General features: G+C 53.6%; 2 protein-coding genes across 18 annotated transcripts in view; one reads left to right on the top strand and one right to left on the bottom strand.

Annotated features, from left to right (window-relative positions):
* The window catches only part of TOP1MT (DNA topoisomerase I mitochondrial), a 54288-nt gene extending 47995 nt beyond the window's left edge, over positions 1-6293 (top strand). For 7 of the 13 annotated variants that reach the window (XM_063708929.1, XM_063708933.1, XM_019032488.4 and 4 more), the window contains one exon: positions 5432-6293. In XM_063708929.1, the coding sequence (XP_063564999.1) occupies positions 5432-5927 (496 nt within the window). In that variant the 3' untranslated portion in view covers positions 5928-6293. The remainder of the gene's footprint in view (positions 1-5431) is intronic. The other 6 variants (XM_055348397.1, XM_004047616.5, XM_063708932.1 and 3 more) reach the window with 1 other exon arrangement.
* The window catches only part of ZNF696 (zinc finger protein 696), a 63748-nt gene continuing 44122 nt past the window's right edge, over positions 101-19726 (bottom strand). For all 5 annotated transcript variants that reach the window (XM_063708936.1, XM_019032498.4, XM_019032499.3 and 2 more), the window contains one exon: positions 101-18226. In XM_063708936.1, the coding sequence (XP_063565006.1) occupies positions 17166-18226 (1061 nt within the window). In that variant the 3' untranslated portion in view covers positions 101-17165. The remainder of the gene's footprint in view (positions 18227-19726) is intronic.

The raw sequence follows: 19726 nt of genomic DNA, 5'->3' as shown, positions 1-19726 counted from the left end.
TGTAGGGTCCAGCCCCACAGGGTTGGTGGGAGACGACCCTTGTCATCTCTCCTTGTGCGGAGACGAGAGATTGTAGAAATAAAGACACAAGACAAAGAGATAAAAGAAAGGACAGCTGGGCCCAGGGGACCACTACCACCAAGACGTGGAGACCGGTAGTGGCCCCTAATGTCTGGCTGCGCTGTTATTTATTGGATACAAAGCAAAAGGGGCAGGGTAAAGAGTGTGAGTCATCTCCAGTGATAGGTGAGATCACGTGGGTCACATGTCCACTGGACACGGGGCCCTTCCCTGTTTGGCAGCTGAGGCAGAGAGAGAGAATAGTTTACGCTGTTATTTCTGCATATCAGAGACTTTTAGTACTTTCACTAATTTTCTACTGCTATCTAGAAGGCAGAGCCAGGTGTACAGGATGGAACATGAAGGCGGACTAGGATTGTGACCACTGAAGCACAGCATCACAGGGAGACGGTTAGGCCTCCGGATAACTGCGGGCCGGTCTGACTAATGTCAGGCCCTCCACAAGAGGTGGAGAAGTAGAGTCTTCTCTAAACTCCCCTGGGGAAAGGGAGACTCCCTTTCCCGGTCTGCTAAGTAGCGGGTGTTTTCCTTGACACTGAGGCTACCGCTAGATCATGGTCCGCCTGGCAACAGGCATCTTCCCAGACGCTGGCGTTACCGCTAGACCAAGGAGCCCTCTGGTGGCCCTGTCTGGGCATAACAGAAGGCTCGCACTCTTGTCTTCTGGTCACTCCTCACTATGTCCTCTCATATCTCTATGGCCTGGTTTTTCCTAGGCTATGATTGTAGAGCAAGGATTATTATAATATTGGAAAAAAGACTAATTGCTACCAACTAATGATTAATGATATTCATATATAATCATATCTATGATCTATCTATAGTATAACTATTCTTATGTATTTTATTATACTGGAACAGCTCGTGCCCTCGGTCTCTTGCCTCGGCACCTAGGTAGCTTGCCGCCCACACCAACCCAGATGTGGCAGCTTCAGACGTGCCTTCCCATGGCCAGTTTTGTTTTCCTCTTCAATTGTTTTTTGTGATTTTTTTTTTTTTGAGATGGAGTCTCTGTCGCCAGGCTGGAGTGCGCTGGCGCGGTCTCAGCTCACTGCAACCTCCGCCTCCCGGGTTCAAGTGATTCTCCTGCCTCAGCCTCCCGAGTAGCTGGGGTTACAGGTGCCCGCCACCACGCCCGGCTCATTTATTTATTTAGTAGAAACGGGGTTTCTCCATGTTGGCCAGGCTGGTCAAACTCCTGGCCTCAAGTGATCCTCCTGCCTTGGCATCTCAAAGTGCTGGGATTACAGGCATGAGCCACTGCACCTGGCCAACTTTGTGATTTTTAAAAATACAAACTATATGCCTTGTGGACAAGAGTGGGACACATGGAGCCGTGGGAGGAGGAGACCCTGGCCGCCGAGGAGGTTTGTGATTGTCACTGTGGGGTCAGGAAATGAGAAGAAGGTGCCAGACTCTTCTCCAGGGCGGCGGCACCATCCCCTCCCCACCAGCAGTGTGTGAGGGCTCCGATTCCTCTGTCCAGGCGCCACTGTAGGGTCAGTTTTCCACGTGTCGATTAGAGCCCAGTGGGTGTGAAGGAGCGTCTGACTGTGGGTGCTCTTTGCAGGTGCTTGTTGCCCGTTTCTGTATCGTCTCTGGAGAATGACTGCTCAGGTCCTCTGTCCATTTTCTGGTCGGGTTGTTGTTTTATTATTGACTTGTAAGAGCTCGTCGATGTTTCGCCCACTCTTGTGTTGTCTTTGTTCTTTCTTTTTTTTTTTTTTTCCTTTGGAGACAGAGCATTGCTCTGTCTCCCAGGCTGGAGTGCAATGGCATGATCTCGGCTCACTGCAATCTCTGCCTCCAGGGTTCAAGCAATTCCCCTGCCTCAGCCTCCTGAGTAGCTGGGATTACAGGCGCCCGCCACCAAGCCCAGCTAATTTTTTTGTATTTTAGTAGAGACGGGGTTTCACCATGTTGCCCAGGCTGGTCTTGAACTCCTGAGCTCAGGCAATCTGCCTGCCTCGGCCTCCCAAAGTGCTGGGATTACAGGTATGAGTCACCACTCCCAGCCCTTTTTTTTTTTTTTTGTGATGGAGTCTTGCTCTGTCACCCAGGCTAGAGTGCAGTGGCGAGATCTTGGCTCACTGCAACCTCTGCCTCCTGGGTTCAAGCGATTCTCTTGCCTCAGCCTCCCGAGTAGCTGTGACTACAGACACACGCCACTATACCTGGCTAATTTTTGTATTTTAGTAGAGATGGGGTTTCACCATGTCGGTCAGGCTGGTCTTGAACTCCTGACCTCAGGTGATCCGCCCACCTCGGCCTCCCAAAGTGCTGGGATTACAGGCGTGAGCGACCGCGCCCGGCCTGTCTTTGTTCTTTCTTGTTGGTGTCCTGTGACACAGTTAAGATTTGGATGAGTCAGCGTGCTGAGAAGGCTTTGCCTAACCCAAGGCCATGAAGATAGATTTCTCTGTTTTCTCCTAAGAGGTTTATCGGTTTACTCTTACATTTAGGTCATTGGTTCTGAGTTAATTTTTGTGTGTGGTCTGAGGGAAGGGCCCAGGGTCATTCTCTTGCATGTGGACAGCCAGATGTCTCAGCATCCTAGCTCACCATAGTCTCAACTTGCTGGGCTCAAGCAATCCTCCCGCCTCAGCCTCCTGAGTAGCTGGGACCACAGGTGCGAACTGCCACACCTGGCTAATTTTTACACTAAGAAAATTTTTGTATGTTGCCCAAGCTACCCTTGAACTCCTGGCTTTAAGCAGTCCTGCCTTGGCCTCCCAGAGCTCTGAGATTACAAGTGTGAGCCACCGTGCCTGGCCCTTAGGACTGTATCTATAAAGGCCATATTGTATGCAAACAGAGATAGTTTTACTTCTTTTCCAGTCATATGCCTTTTATTTCATATTTTTGCATTATGGACCTGGCAGGAATCTCCAGTACACTGGACATGAGTGGGCAGCCTTGCCTTGTTCCTGATACTGGGGGCAAAACTCTCATGCTTTTATCATGGAATATGATGTTAACTGTAGGTTTTTCACAGAAGCTGTTTGTTAACAAAATTTACTTCTATTCCTAGTTTGTTGAGGTTTTTTTTTTTTTATCATGAAGAGCACTGGATTTTGTCAAATGATTTTCTGCACCTGTTGAGATCTTGTTTTTGTCCCTTCCTTATATTGATAGGATGTATTATACTAATTGATCAGATATGAAACCATCCTTGCATTCCTGGGATAAATCCTACTTGAGCAATTGTGTAATCATTTTTGTCTATTGCTGGATTCAGTTTGCTGATATTTTGTTGAGGTTTTTGCATCTGTATTCATGAGCATGTTAGTCTATAGTTTTCTTATGATGTCATTGATTTTGGTATCAAGGTAATACTGGTAACGAGTTGAATAATATTTAATATAATATCTAATATTTCATGAAAGTTTATGAAAAATTGGTGCCTTTTTAAAGAGAGAGAGTCTTGCTGTGTTGCTCAGGCTGGTCTTGAACTCCTGGGCTCAAGCAGTCCTCCCAGCTCAGCCTCCCGAATAGCTGAGACTATAGGCTTGCACTGCACTGCCTGGCTAGGGTCAGTTTGTTAAATGAATTCACCAGTGAAACCATCTAGGCCTGCGCTTTTCTTTGGGAGAAGTTTAAACTTACTGATATAATCACTTGTTATAGTTCTATTCATATTTTCTATACTTTGTGAGTCGGTTCTGGTAGTTTGTATCTTTCTGGGAATTTGTTTAGTCTAGGGTGTCTAACTGGCTGGTGCCCAGTTATTCATAGTATTCCCATATTATCTTTTTTATTTAGTGATGTTCCCTCTTTCATTCATTCCTCATTATTGTGGCTGCGGTCCTTTTTTTTTTTTTTTGACACAGAGTCTCACTCTGTTGCCCAGGCTGGAGTGCAGTGGCATGATCTCAGCTCACCACAACCTCTGCCTCCCGGGTTCAAACGATTTTTCTGCCTCAGCCTCCTGAGTAGCTGGGATTACAGGTGCACGCCACCATGCCTGGCTAATTTTTGTATTTTTAGTAGAGACGGAGTTTCACCATATTAGCCAGGATGGTCTCAATCTCCTGACCTCGTGATCCACCCGCCTCGGCCTCCCACAGTGCTGTGATTACAGGCGTGAGCCGCCGCTCCTGGCCTGGCTGTGGTTCTTAAAGGGTAAAAGTTTTCTCTTCAGGGTGAGTATCCGGAGATGCAGGGCTCTGTTTTTAATGGTGGCGTGTGCGAAGGAAATGTCAATTGGACCAAAGGGTATTCAGTGAAAAATAAGGCTGTGACCCACCCCTGACCTCCTGTCCCCAGAGGCAGCTGCTGTGAAATTTCTTTAGCATTTCCTGGCCAGGCAAGGTTGCTCATGCCTGTAATCCCAACACTTTGGGCAGCCGAGGCAGGCGGATCACTTGAGGTTGGGAGTTTGAGACCATCATGGCCAACATGGTGAAACCCTGTCTCTGCTTAAAAAAAAAAAAAAAAAAAAAAAATCATGTGCGTGGTGGCACATGCCTGTAGTCCCAGCTACTCAGGAGGCAGGAGATTCACTTGAACCCGGGAGGCAGAGGTTCCAGTGAGCTGACATCGTGCAACTGCACTCCAGCCTGGGTGACAAAGCAAGACTCTGTCTCAAAAAAAAAAAAAAAAAAAAAAAAGACAAAAGAAATTTCTTAAGCATTTCCAGAAGGACCGTGTGTGCGTGCTGGCTCTTCCTCTGTTTTCCCTCCTTTTTTTCACATAAACAGCAGCCCCTCATGTGCCCCTCTGCCCCTGGGGATGTGGCTCATGCTGGGAAGGCACTTCCCCGGGCCTATGCTTCCGGCCCGGCGGGCTGCCCCATTCTCGGCCGTATTTTTGCAGGCGCAAGTGTCTTTCCACGCACATTCGAGTGTTTGTGGCACAAATTCCTAGAAGAGTTGGGGTCAGAGGTTGCATGTCTGGGTGATGTTCTGGCGTTGGAGGGTGCAAGTAATGTGGAAAGGGCATCTCTGTGCTGAAATTTGCTTTCCCGAAGGAGGCAGGAAGGAGGGCTTAGTGGCTTCCAGGAGGTTAAAGGACATTTGTGTTTGCTTTCTCGGGCCTGGTCTCGCTGCCCTCGTCCTGTTTGGGCCGGCCTCAGTCTGTTGTGTCGAGCATCTCACCCTCCTGCGAGTCAGGTCCTGACGGGCTGCTCACCCTCCGCCCACGGCCCTCCTCTGTATCTGACTTGGCAGCTGGGGTGGGGCTGGGCTTCCACCTTTGATCCCGGCTGGTCTTTTGCTGTGATGGATAACTGATGACAACAACAGGGACAGGGCTGCACTGGGAGGGAAGGCGGCAGGGCCAGAGAAGTGCAGGTCTCCTCAGGTGGTGCTACTCCAGCGCGGGGCCTCGCGGCCTCCTCTTCTCTTGCCAGTGTCCTGGAGAAGAAGAGGCGGCTCCTGGAGAAGCTGCAGGAGCAGCTGGCGCAGCTGAGTGTGCAGGCCACGGACAAGGAGGAGAACAAGCAGGTGGCCCTGGGCACGTCCAAACTCAACTACCTGGACCCCAGGATCAGCATTGCCTGGTGCGTGTGCCTGGGGTCTCAGTTCCCACCTGTGGCCTATGGGGGGCCTGGGTTTTCCAGGAGGCCTCTGTTCAGTCCTAGTATTGCCCCTGTCCCGTGTCCCCTGGGGTCAGCACAGGCCCTCCCTGTGACAGGGACCCATGATGCTGAGTCCTGCGTCATCAGCTCTCCCTGCCCTGAACGTTGGGATGGACAGGGTGAAGTGGGGGTGCTGACAGTGGCCTGGGACTCGGAGGCATCAGGAGGGCCTGTGGAGCTCAGCCTGCCCACAGGGAGTGGGAGGTGGCTGAGCGCCCTGCTCGGTGGACACCTGGGCCACAGCAGGTTGTCTTTGACACCTCGCTGATGCTCCAGGGTGGCAGCATGCCTGGGGTGGGGTTGGCCTAGAGGAGCAGGTCCCAGCTACACCAGGCGATTCTGGTGTCTCTGCTGCACGGAGGACGCTCGCCCTTGCCGAGCACCCTGACCTGGCCTTCAAGGTGGGTGAGTTGCCTGCTTGCCTGGGCTGACACTGCCTCCCGCAGGTGCAGGCGGTTCAGGGTGCCAGTGGAGAAGATCTACAGCAAAACACAGCGGGAGAGGTTCGCCTGGGCTCTCGCCATGGCAGGAGAAGACTTTGAATTCTAACGACGAGCTGTGTTGAAACTTCTTTTGTATGTGTGTGTGTTTTTTTCACTATTAAAGCAGTACTGGGGAATTTTGTACAATAAAATGTGTGCAAGTGTTTGTACATCACTAGAAAAAGTCCCCAGGCTGGCCGGGCACGGTGGCTCACACCTGTCATCTCAGCACTTTGGGAGGCTGAGGCGGGCGGATCACAAGGTCAGGAGATCGAGACCATCCTGGCTAACACGGTGAAACCCCATCTCTACTAAAAATACAAAAAACTTAGCCGGGCGTGGTGGCGGGCGCCTGTAGTCCCAGCTACTCGGGAGGCTGAGGCAGGAGAATGGCGTGAACCCGGGAGGCGGAGCTTGCAGTGAGCCGAGATCGCGCCACTGCTCTCCAGCCTGGGCGACAGAGTGAGACTGTCTCAAAAAAAAAAAAGAAAAAGAAAAAGAAAAAGTCCCTAGGCCAGGCACAGTGGCTCATACCTGTGATCATGGCATTTTAGAGGCCTGAGGCTGGAGGATCGCTTGAGCAGACATTGAGGCTGCAGTGAGCTGTGATTGCGCCCCTGCACTCCAGCCTGGGCAACAGAGCAAGACCCCATCTCAAACAGAAAGAAAAGTCCCTGACGCCTGCCGTGTCCTTTGAAGCCTCCACCCTGAGCATGGCGTCTGCTGGGCTGTCACATCCAATCAGCGTCCCAGCCTGGACCCCTGGTTCCTGCTTGACAGGGGAGGAGAAACACCTTTGTGTGCTCTGAGGCTGAGGACTTTGGGTGAGGATTCCACATTTGCGCACGTGCCACCCTCTCAGCGGGGCCCGGACTCTTCACCAAGTTCTTTAGTGCCTGGAATTCAGCAAGGACACAGTTGCTGCCTGGTCACTAAGCCCAGCGGCCCCCGTTCAGTTCTCATCACATCCACACTCTCCATACGTAGCTCTTAGCTCTTACGATGGCCTTCTGCCTGAGTTTCCCAACCCTGTATCCTCCCAGAGCTGCCTGTCGGCTGCCCTCTGCCACGTGGGATCCTCTGCCGCCCTCTTCTCTGCCACGCGGGACCCTCTGCCGCCTTCTCCTCTGCCACGCAGGACCCTCTGCCACCCTCTCCTCTGCTGCCCTCTCCTCTGCCACGCGGGACCCTCTGCCGCCCTCTCCTCTGCCACGCGGGACCCTCTGCTGCCCTCTCTGCCACGCAGGACCCTCTGCTGCCCTCTTCTCTGCCATGTGGGACCCTCTGCTGCCCTCTCCTCTGCCACGCGGGACCCTCTGCCGCCCTCTCTGCCACGCAGGACCCTCTGCCACCCTCTCCTCTGCTGCCCTCTCCTCTGCCACGCGGGACCCTCTGCCGCCCTCTCTGCCACGCGGGACCCTCTGCTGCCCTCTTCTCTGCCACGTGGGACCCTCTGCTGCCCTCTCCTCTGCCACGCGGGACCCTCTGCCGCCCTCTCTGCCACGCGGGACCCTCTGCTGCCCTCTTCTCTGCCACGTGGGACCCTCTGCTGCCCTCTCCTCTGCCACGCAGGACCCTCTGCCGCCCTCTCTGCCACGCGGGACCCTCTGCTGCCCTCTTCTCTGCCACGTGGGACCCTCTGCTGCCCTCTCCTCTGCCACGCGGGACCCTCTGCCGCCCTCTCCTCTGCCATGTGGGATCCTCTGCTGCCCTCTTCTCTGCCACGTGGGATCCTCTGCCACGCGGGACCCTCTGCCGCCCTCTCCTCTGCCACCCTCTTCTCTGCCATGCGGGATCCTCTGCCATCTGCTCCGCGCTTTGCTTTCGGGGCTGCCTCTGTGGCTGTCTCCCTCACGCCGGGGCTCCCGCCAACCCCATGAGGCAGCCCCTGTGTAAGGCTCCTCGTCAGCCAAGAGGACCCCAGCGCCCTGGAGGTTGCACCCCCATCCCTCCTGCTGTGGGGCCCTTGGTGCTCCAGGCCCGAGTCTCTCACACCGCAGCTCACCCGCTGCCCCAAGGGGCTCAGGCAGCAGGTCCAGCTCCTCCTGGGGCCTGTGACAGAACAGTTCCAGAGGCCCTGAGGCTCTCACGTCCCCACCTGCTCCCAGAGAGGTGCTTCTGTGCCCAGACATGGAACAGCTCCACAGAAAATGAGGGCACTGGCCGAGCAGGCCCAGACTCCAGAAAGGAAACCACTGAGAGTGCAGGCCCGACCCACGTCACCTCGGAGTCTGTCCTTGCGGAGACGGTGGAGATGGGCCCTTCCCTCACTGTACAGATGAGGACACACAAGGAGCTGACTTCATGCCTGGACATTATGCCCAGGAATTCCCAGCCTAGAGCTGGCTCTCTAGGTTGCGGGGTCTGGTCCCAGTCCAGAAACATCTCCCAAGCCACAGCTCAGGACACAGCAGGGTGGGGGGCGAGGGGGCGAGTGGGAGCTCCAGGGAGAGGCCCCTAAGGCTGTTCCCCGTCATCAGAACTTGCAGGCCAGTGGCCTCTAAAGGTACTCATTAGAGGGCTGTGGACCTCACTTGCCCAAAACCCCGGGCCTGCTCAGCGCATCCTTCTGAGACGTGAGGTTGTGACCACCTGCTGCCTCAGCGTCCCCTTCTCACCCCAAACAACCTGCCTTTAACCCAACTCTCTCCAGACTGACACGATCCCTGTAGACTGTCAGAGCCTCGTTTGGATAGTCACAGACTACCTGGATAAAAGATAAAACATGGCCGGGCGCGGTGGCTCACGCCTGTAATTCCAGCACTTTGGGAGGCCGAGGTGAGCGGATCACCTGAGGTCAGGAGTTCAAGACCAGCCTGGCCAACATGGTGAATCCCTGTCTCTACTCAAAATACAAAAATTAGCCAGGCATGGTGGCAGGCACCTGTAGTCCCAGCTGCTCAGGAGGCTGAGGCAAGAGAATCACTTGAACCTGGGAGGCGGAGGTTGCAGTGAGCTGAGATTATGGCATTATCCTCCAGCCTGGGCGACGAGTGAAACTCCATCTCAAGAGAAAAAAAAAAGATAAAACATGCAGAGTAGAAACCCCAGGTGGACAGATACCTTTCCCACCCAGAGAAAAGCTGGGTGGTGCCATCGACGGGCAAAAGTAGTGGAAAAGCCAGCTGCGTGTGCTGGTGCGAGATGCGTTTCCATGATGGAGGATGCCGCGCACTCAGCCTCTCCTGTTACCCTGTGGCCTGCGAGCCCTCTCTTAAGTGCACCAAGAGCAGCAAGGGACTTAGAGCAACTTCGTTCACTGCTGCCCAGGCGGAAAAGAGCGCACAGGCCCTGCAGCTGGAACTGGGTAACAGGCTGGGTGGAGACTCACACTGGATCCCACTCAGCCATGATCACAAGAACAGAGCGACTGCTGCTCGGGTCTCACGGGCGACTGACAGCAACCGGGAGCCCCGATGCCTTCCCGACACCCCCTGTTCCATCCACGAACAGGCACACCCGCCATTGTTTGAGTTTTTACATGTCTTTGAGTAATGCTCCATCTCCCCGATACCCCCCGTTCCATGCACGAATGGGCACGCCCGCCGTTGTTTGCATGTCTGTAATGCTCCACCTCCGCAACACGCCCTGCTCCATCCATGAACAGGCACCCACCGTTGTCTGAGTTTTTACATGTTGACACCCTCTGTTCCATCCGTGAATGGGCAGACCCGCCATCGTTTGAGTTTTTACATGTTTGTGAGTAATGTTGCATCTCAACAGCCTGGGCAACATAATGAGACCCTGTCTCTCCCAAAACAAGCAAACAAAAACCCCCCAAATTAGCTGGGCATGGTGGTGCGCGCCTGTAGTCTCAAGCTACCCGTGGGGCTGAGGTTGGAGGATGAGCCCGGGAGGTTGAGGCTGCAGTGAGCTGTGATTGTACCACGGCCTTCCAGCATGGGTGACCCTGACTTAGGAAAACTTGTAATAATAACATCCCATCTCTTAGTTTACATGTAGAAATCTTACACATCTTTCCTAAATATCATCTCAGTCGGTCCCAGGTGTGTTATGTCCTCTGAGTCTATTCTAAATGGTTTCTTTTGGATTTTTTTTTCCTTTTCTGTCAGATGCTTTCGGTACTGATTTTCTCCTCTCTGCATGGCTGGAACACCCGTCTGCATCGGACGGGCTTCCTTCTGCACCTGTGACCTCAGAAGGGATCTCCTTGGGGATGCAGGACCAGAGCAGCCCTGAGCAACCGAGCACAGCCGAGGAACAGGCCCCAGGGAGGCCAGGACCCGGGTCCTCACGCCTGCGGCCACAGAAGCACCGTGTCCCTGCCGTTGTGAGCCACCAGGCGTTTGGGTGGGTTGTCCCTCAGCAAGTGCCAACAGAGAAACTGGGTCCCAAAGTTGGGGTTGCTGTGGACTGGCTATTTGTCCCCTACCTCCAGTTCACATGTTGAAGTCCTCAGCCCCAGCAAGACAGTGTTGGAGGTAGGGCCTTTGGGAGGGGAGCAGGTTTAGAGAAGATCCTGGGGGACCCTCACGATGAGATGAATGCCCTCATGGGAAGAGACACCGGAGCCTCCTCTCCAGGAGCACACACGGGGACGGCCACGTGAGCAAGAGGCTGCTGTCCGTAAGCTGGGGGTGGTGCCTCAACAGGAACTGGGTCTGTGGCACCTGGAGGCTGGACTCGCAGCCTGCAGAGCTGGGAGAAAGAAAGGTCTGCTGTGAAGCCAGTCGGTCTGTGGAATTTTGACACAGCAGCCTCGTCTAAGACAGGTGCCGGCAGAAGCAACACCTATGACGCAGTGCACTGACTGTGAGTGCAGTCTGGGGCTGGAGGCCAGAAACACGGGGAGGAGACTGTTAGCAGAGGAAACCATGATTAGGTAGTAGTGAAAAATTTGGGTGAAAAAAAATTGTCTTTGGGCGGGTGCTGTGGCCCGTGCCTCTAATCCCAGCACTTTGGAAGGCCAAGGTGGGTGGATCACTTGAGGTCAAGAGTTCAAGACCAGCCTGGCCAACATGGCAAAACCCTGTCTCTACTAAAACTACAAAAATTAGCCGGGCATGGTGGCGGGTACCTGTAATCCCAGCTGCTCAGGAGGCTGAGACAGGAGAATCACTTGAACCCGGGAGGCAGAGGCTGCAGTGAGCCGAGATCGCACCACTGCACTCCAGCCTGAGAAACAGAACCAGACTCTGTCTCAAAAAAAAAAAAAAAAATTGCCTTCAGTAACTTGGAAATTAGAAAATGGACCCAGCTAAGCAGAGCTCCAGACAGAGTGGCAAAAATGTCAGCGGAACGCTCCTCGTGGCACTGGTGAGGCCTGCGAGCGTGAAATGTGTGAAAGGAGGGATCGTCTAGTCTGCAGGCGGAATCTGGAGGACACAGAGCCGGGGCCTGAACTGGCTTGGGAAACAAAACCATCTCACATCTTGTCTCTGCAGTCAGCAAAGCATTTTCTTTTAAAAGTTGTTTTAAATTTACTTTTATTTTTTAGAGACAAGATCTCCCTATATTGCTCAAGGGATCCTCCTGCTCAGCATCCTGATCAGTTGGGACTGTAGGGTGTATCACCACTGCCTGCAAAGAATTCAAGTAGTAAGTGGCCTCAGGATAAAGATAAAATCAAGGTTGTGGCCATATCCATTGTTAAGGCCCCAGAAAGGTTTACTATGTTGGGGCTGGGTGTGGTGGCTCACACCTGTAATCCCCGCCCTTTGGGAGGCGGAGGTGGGAGGCCAGGAGTTCAAGGCTGCTGTGAACTGATTGCACCACTGCACTCTAGCCTGAGTAACAGAGCAAGAGCCTGTCTCTAAAAAAAAAAAAAAAAAAAAAATTGCTGGAAGATAGTATATAGCACAAATCCTCTCAGCTAGACAAGAGTGTTTCTAAGACCCTAAAGGATATTTTCCCACAACATGCTAACACATCATATGGAACAGAGAAAACACTGACAAATGTTTAAGTATATTTTTTGTCTAGTGGAGAATATAATCTAAGAAACCCACAAGATTTTGTTTGTTTTTTTGAGATGGAGTCTCGCTCTTCTGCCAGGCTAGAGGGCAGTGGTGCGATCTCGGCTCACTGCAACCTCCGCCTCCCGGGTTCCAGTGATTTTCCTGCCTCAGCCTCCTGAGTAGTGGGGACTACAGACACGCGCCATCACACCCAGCTAATTTTTGTATTTTTTAGTAGAGGCGGGGTTTCACCATATTGGACAGGCTGGTCTCGAACTCCTGACCTCGTGATCCACCTGCCTCAGCCTCCCAAAGTGCTGGGATTACAGCACAGTGGCCAGCCCCTTCTTCCTCTTTCTTGGTTTGCTCCCTTGATTTGGAGCTCCTCCTTTAGTAGGCTCCTGAAAACATGTATTTTGAAAATGAATTTTTAAAAGTAAGAGTTTGTATATCTGAAAATGTTGTCATACTGTCACACTTGACTGACCACCTGGGTAGGTATAAAGTTCTAGGTTGCCAATTATTTTCACTTGTAATTTTCGAAGCACTGTTCTGTCGTTTTCTAACTTCCAATCTGCCCTTGGGAAGGGATTTATTCCTCAGCCTGTGTGTGTGATCTGCGCTCTCAGATCGTCTCTATGTCCTGGACTGTCTGATGTTTCATGTCATGCCTGGATGTAGGTCGTTCCTTCCATCTTTGTGCGAGATATCGGTAGGTGCTTTTACTCTGGAGATTCATGTTTCTCGGTTCTGGGGGAAAATTATTTCTCTAATAACTTCATTCCCACCATTTTCTGTTTTTGTTTTCCCCCCCTTGGAATTCCTGTTAGTCTTAATCTTTCTATCCTGTCACCCACCTTCTTGTCTTTTCATTCTTTCAAACACATTTTCTCCACTTTCCACCTTCTTGCTAATTTAATTTTGCCCATTACATTTCCATCTCTAAGACATTTTTATTATTTTTTTATTTTTTTTGAGGTGGAGTCTGACTGAGCCTGAGTGACACCCAGGCTGGGAGTCAGCGGTGTGATCTTGGCTCAGTGCAGCCTCCGCCTCTCAGGTTGAGTGACGCCCAGGCTGGAGCTGGCGGCGCGATCTTGGCTCACTGCAACCTCTGCCTCTCAGGTTGAGTGAAGTCCAGGCTGGAGTGCGGTGGCGCAATCTCGGCTCACTGCAGCGTCCGCCTGCCAGGTTCAAGCGATTCTCATGCCTCAACCTCCCAAGTAGCTGGGATTACAGGCGCAGACCACCACACTTGGCTAATTTTTGTATTATTAATAGAGATAGAGTTTTGTCATGTTGGCCAGGCTGGTCTCGAACTCCTGACTTCGAGTGATCCACCCGTCTCTGCCTTCCAAAGTGTTGGGATTACAGGGGTGAGCAACCACGCCTGGCCCATCATTATTTTTGAGTTTCCTTTTTAAAACAATGTTCTGGGCTTCACATGGCACCTGAGCTTGCCTTTCCTCCCCCTGGTTGACTCACGCCTCCCTCCTGTCTGTCTTCATGTGTGTGACTCTGGGTCACGGATTTTCCTCCTAATCTTTACGTGTGTTTGTGTGTATGACAGTCTCACTCTGTCACCCAGGCTGGAGAGCAGTGGCGCAATCTTGGCTCACTGCAACCTCCGCCTCCCAGGTTCAAACCATTCTCCTGTCTCAGCCTCCCGAGTAGCTGGGATTACAGGCATGCACCACCACAACTGGCTGATTTTTGTGTTTTTAGTAGAGACGGGGTTTCACCATGTTGGCCAGGCTGGTCTCAAACTCCTGACCTCAGGTGATCCACCCATCACGGCCTCCCAAAGTGCTGGGATTACAGGCATGAGCCACTGCACCCAGTCCTAACCTTTACCTGCCAACTGGCAATTCTATACAGCTTACTGTGGTTAGGGACATATTTAGTTTTGTTTCCACCATCTTAATTTGCCCAGTTTGTTTCTGATTTTTTTTTTCTTTTTTGAGAGAGGGTCTCACTCTGTTGCCCAGGCTGGAGTGTAGTGGTGTGACTACAGCTCACTGCAGTCTCGAGCTCCCAGGCTCAGGTGATCCTCCCACCTCAGCCTCCTGGGTGGCTGGAACTATAGGCTTACTTACTGTATTTTTTGTAGGGACAGGTTCTCCCTATGTTGCCCAGGCTGGTTTCGAACTCCTGGGCTTAAGCGATCCACCCACCTTGGCCTCCAAAGTGCTGGGATTACAGGTGTGAGCCACAGCGCCCAGGCCCAGCCTAATTTTTTTCTTATTTTTTAATTGACAGAAGTTTGTGTTCATTTCATTTATTTATTTTATGGGCTCTCACTGTGTTGTCCAGTCTGGAGTGCAGCGGCACAACCATAGCTCACTGCTGCCTCAAACTCCTGGTCTGAGGATCCAAGCCGAGATCCTCCTGCCTCAGTCTCCCAAGCAGCTGGAACTACATTTTAAATCACAGCGTTTTATTCTTTTTATTGGATTAGAGATGTGTAGACTGGTTACACTCTTTTAGTAATTAACATTAAATTACACTATGCACATTTAACTTATCAAAGTCAAATTAAACACTATCTTACACCCTCTTCCCAACAACCGGAGGGTCTTAGAACATTTCTGTCCCTTCTAATTTACATGCTATTGTTGTCTAGTATTTTAGTTGACACTATTCTTTTATATATACATATGTATTCATATTTATAATTTTATTTGCTTGCCATTCCATCTTATATCTAAGACCATCACTCAGCTCATTTTCCTTTATTTATTCATTTTTTTAAGATGGAGTTTTGCTCTTTTTGCCCAGGCTGGAGTGCAATGGCGTGATCTCGGCTCACTGCATCTTCTGCCTCCCAGGTTCAAGGGATTCTCCTGCCTCAGCTGCCCGAGTAGCTGGGATTACAGGTGTGGGCCACCATGCCCAGCTAATTTTGTATTTTTAGTAGAAATGGGGTTTTGCCATGTTGGCCAGGATGGTCTCAAACTCCTGACCTCAGGTGATCCACTGCCTCAGCCTCCCAAAGTGCTGGAATTACAGGCGTGAGCCACCGTGCCCAGCCCTATGTTGCCTAGGCTGGTCTTGAACTCCTAGGCTCAACTGATCCTCCCCCTTAGGCCTCCCAAAGTGTTGGGATTATAGGCATGAACCACTGCACCTGGCCTGTTTTTCATTTCCAAAAGTTCTTTAAGGAGTCCTGCCTATTCACACGTGACAGTATGTACCCTACAGCTTTCTCATCACTGACTGTGCGACTTCTTTGAACACCTCACACATAACTATCCTCTCAGCTGTATGATGACAGTTTCAGGATCTGCGTTTCTTTGTGGCTGACAGCGGCTGCCTGCTGTTTCTGTTGGCCCTCAGTCAGCTGACTCTCCTTGTGTGCTTGGGGATCTTTGCAAGCTGAATGCCTGACTTACGAGCAGGGATGAGGCTAAGCCAGGTAAGCTTCCTTCAGGGAGCAGGTGCTTTGACCGCTACTGGTACCTGAGGATCTTGGCTCAGCATGGGAGACACAGGCTCATCTTCCCACCTCACCACCGGCCCAGGGGTCAGGAGCTTAAATAACGGTGGGGCCACCAAATCCATTCTGAGAGCACCCCTGCCCCTACAGGCTGCACAACCCTAAGCTCATGCATTTTAACAAAATCGGTGCCAAGAGCCCTCAAAGCGACTGTCTTGGAAGCGGCAGCCAGCTCAGGACCCAGAATTCTTCCCAATTAGTCCTTACCTGGGCAGAGAACTGCAGGAGGTGGTCACAAGCCACACCCAGACCAGGATGGGCGAATCCTGCAACTGCACCCCAGGGCTCACGGCCAGTGGGCGGCTCACATTTCCCTGTCATCCCAAGAAACTCAAAGCCCACCTCGCTTAATTCATGATGACCGAGCTTTACTATACGCCCCCAAAAACGCTCCCCAAAAAGACACTTCTACTTTTCTATCTAGGAAATAACATTTTAAAAAATGAAAATATTTTACAGGAAATAACATTTGTACATACTCATAACAGTCTCAAAGAGAAAACGATTCCTCTACCCACGGAACGCTTCTGAAATCACATGTGTGTAAGCCTTTCCCTCCACACCAACCAGCTCTCCAACTCTCGGACACCAACGCGATGTCCTACAATTTAACTCGATTCTGTCACCAATTGCCCGGAGCTAGTGCTGAACCCACAGGGTAAGGGGTCAGTCCCACAAGACCACCCCCACTTCAGATGCCAAGTGCAGACGGTGGGCCCCGGGGACCCCACGACCCCCTTCTCAGGTTCCATAATTTTTTTTTTTGAGATGGGTCTCTCTGTCGCCCAGGCTAAAGTACAGTGCCCAGATCTCCGCTCACTGCAACCTCCGCCTCCCAGGTTCAAGTGATTCTCCTGCCCCAGGCTCCCAAGTAGCTGAGATTACAGGCGCATGCCACCACGCCCAACTAATTTTTCTACTTTTAGTCGAGATGGGGGTTTTGCCATGTTGGCCAGGATGGTCTTGATCTCTTAACCGTGTGATCCGCCCGCCTCGGCCTCCCAAAGTGCTGGGATTACAGGCGGGAGCCACCGCGCCCGGCCAAGTTCCATAATTTTCTAAGCACACAGAAGTCGGGACCATATGAACCGGCTGTGAAAAGGCGTTGAAATACATGGATGAACCACCGACCCGCAAGGTACGGGGGAGGACGCGAGGCTTCCATGTCCTGTCTGGGCGCCCCCTTCCTAACTGCCCCCCCACCCCGCCTTCACCAACCCGAAGCTCGAGGCCCTCATCTCATGCAGGGTTTTGATGGAGGCCTGGTTGCGGAGGAATGACCGATTCAATCACCGGCCACTGCCCCGCAGCAGCTGACCGTGGGAGGCGGGGCGCCTCAGCAGCGGGCGGCCGGCCCGGGACAGACCCCTGAGACCACCCCGCCTCTGGGAATCGCCTCCCGCGGGCAGCGCTCGCCTTCCCCGAGCCCTGTCTCTCCTGATTGCTCCCAAGCCAAGGCGGATGCAGGCCTGGCGAGGCTTTCGCAGCCCGAGAACCAGGCGCGCAGCCGGCTGTTACTTCCTCACCGCGCACGGGGCGGACAGGAGCCTCCCCCGGCCTCGGCCTCGCGCCCACCAGGCCGCCGGCATCTCTTCCGCCGCAGCCCCGGCTCACTCGGCGCCATGCACCCGCCGGTGCTGGATGAGGTGGAAGCTCAGGCGGAAGGCGCGGCCGCACTCGGTGCAGCGGAACGGCTTCTCGCCCGTGTGGAGCCGCTGGTGCCGGAAGAAGCCCGACAGCGCCCGGAACGCGCGCCCGCAGTGGCCGCACTGGTGGGGCTTCTCCCCGGTGTGGATGCGGCGGTGCTCGCGGAGGAAGGAGCTGCGGCTGAAGGCGCGGCCGCAGTCCTGGCAGGCGAAGGGCCGCTCCCCCGTGTGCACGCGCTGGTGCTGGAGGAGGTTGGAGCTCTGGCTGAAGGCCTGGCCGCACTCCCGGCACTCGTACGGGTTCTCCCCGTGGTGGGTCCGCCGGTGCCGGACCACGTTCGAGCTGTGCAGGAAGCGCTTCCCGCACTCGCCGCACGCGTACAGCCTCTCCCCGGTGTGGGTGCGGCGGTGCTTGGCGGCGTCCGACCTCTGGCCGAAGGCCTTGCCGCAGTCGGCGCACGCGTAGGGCTTCTCGCCCGTGTGCACGCGCTGGTGCCGGAGGAGGTTGAAGCTCTGGCCGAAGGCCTTGCCGCACTCGGCGCACGCGTAGGGCCTCTCCCCGCTGTGCGCCCGCTGGTGCCGGACCACGTGCGAGCTGTGGATGAAGGCCTTCCCGCAGTCGCTGCACTCGTACGGTTTCTCCCCCGAGTGGATGCTCCGGTGCTTTGCCGCGTCCGAGGAGCACTTGAAGCTGCGGCCACAGGCGCCGCACGGGAAAGGCCGCCCCTTCCAGCTGCCCCCGCCCTCTGCCCCGGGGCCTGCGTTCGGAGGGACGTCTGACTCGCGGCCACTCTGTCCTCCAGTTTTCTCAGAAATGACCGGGCCTCGAGGGGAACCTCCGGGCCTTTCTCTGGCTTCCTCGTTTTCACAAAGGCCAAGAGACCCCAACGCCCGGGGAGGCCCCCCTCTGCGGCCCTCTCCCTCGGGAGCGCCTGCCTCTGGGGCAGGCTCCGTGCTCTGAGCTGCCTGCACCTCGGCTGACCGGCTGCCACTCGGGGCCTGCGCCAGGAAAGCAGCCTTCACAGCTGAAAAAGAGGCCAGACAGGAACGATTTTAGATGTAAGAGAACGTGAGTCGAGGGTGGCTCTGGCAATCGTGGTGACGACAGAGTGACAGTGATGGTGACGTGTGCCACAGACACCTTTGATTTTGCCCATTCAGTTCCCGCCTAGTTTTTTTTAGTTTTTTCTCCTCCCCACCTTCTTAACCCCCATGGTTATGAGGTGGACGAGAATCCTGCACTGCCACTCCAGAAACGGGGCTGTGGGACCGGGTGTGGTGGCTCACACCTGTATCTCTGCACTTTCGGAGGCTGAGGCAGGAGGACCACTTGAGACTGGGAGTTCAAGACCAGCCTGGCCAACACAGTGAGATCCTGTCTCTTTAAAAAATAGAATTTTAAAAATATACAAACAGAAACGAGGCTAAACGGGGCTAGAAACAGGGCTAAACCTCTAGCCTCGGCCCACCCAGTCCTGGGAGGGGAGGGGACAGAAACGCAGGCTCTGGGCACTGCCTTACTCTGCGGGACAGCTGGGAAAGCAAAGGAGGCTGGAGACAGCTGGCAGCAAGCCAGGACGGGAGCGAGGCAGATGCAGCAGGAGGCCCGGGGACAGTGGCACCCAACAGAGCCCACAGCCCAGCTCTGCCTTCTGTCTGTCCTTCCTTCCTTTCTTTTTTGTGAGCCAGGGTCTTGCTCTATCACCCAGGCTGGAGTGCAGTGGTACCATCATGACTCACTGCAGCCTCAGGGCTCAAGTGATCCTCCCTCCGCCTCCCAAGTAGGTGGTGCACCTCCAGGTGAGCACCATCACACCAGGCTATTTTAAAAATTTTTTGTAGAGACAGTGTGTCAATGTGTTGCCCAGGCTGGTCTTGAACTCCTGGGCTCAACCCTCCTCCCACCTGAGCCTCCTAAAGTGCTGGGATTACAGGTGTGAGCCACCACACCCAGCCATGGCCCCAGCTCATTCCTTTTACCTTGGACTCCCTGAGACAACGCGGACTCCTTAACAACTGCCCCCAAACACCAAACTCTAAGGGCTTCTGTTACGTGAAACAGGAGCGTCCTCACTCAGAAATCCGGACCAAGAGGCCAGTCGCGGTGGCTCACGCCTGTAATCCCAGCACTTTGGGAAGCTGAGGTGGGCAGATCACGAGGTCAAGAGATCAAGATTAGGTGAAACCCTATCTCTAATAAAAATACAAAAATTAGCTGGGTGTGGTGGCGCACACCTGTAGTCCCAGCTACTTGAGAGGCTGAGGCAGAAGAATCACTTGAATCCAGGAGGTGGAGGTTGCAGTGAGCTGGCGCCACTGCACTCCAGCCTGGCCACACAGCAAGACTTTGTCTTAAAAAAAAAAAAAAAAAAGAAAAGAAAAGAAATCCGGAACAAGAGCTGGAAGCAGCAACCCATGTCCCATGTGGGCTGGGCGGCGGCGCTGGCCAGGCTGAGCAACCCCACCCAGGCTGCGTTATCAATGGCCCTTCTCTGGCAGTCAAGCCACTGGTTAGATTTGGTTCC

Source organism: Gorilla gorilla, chromosome 7, assembly GCF_029281585.2.
Source record: "Gorilla gorilla gorilla isolate KB3781 chromosome 7, NHGRI_mGorGor1-v2.1_pri, whole genome shotgun sequence".
Classification (NCBI taxonomy): Eukaryota; Metazoa; Chordata; class Mammalia; order Primates; family Hominidae; genus Gorilla; species Gorilla gorilla.
This window is presented reverse-complemented; position numbering and strand designations above follow the sequence as displayed.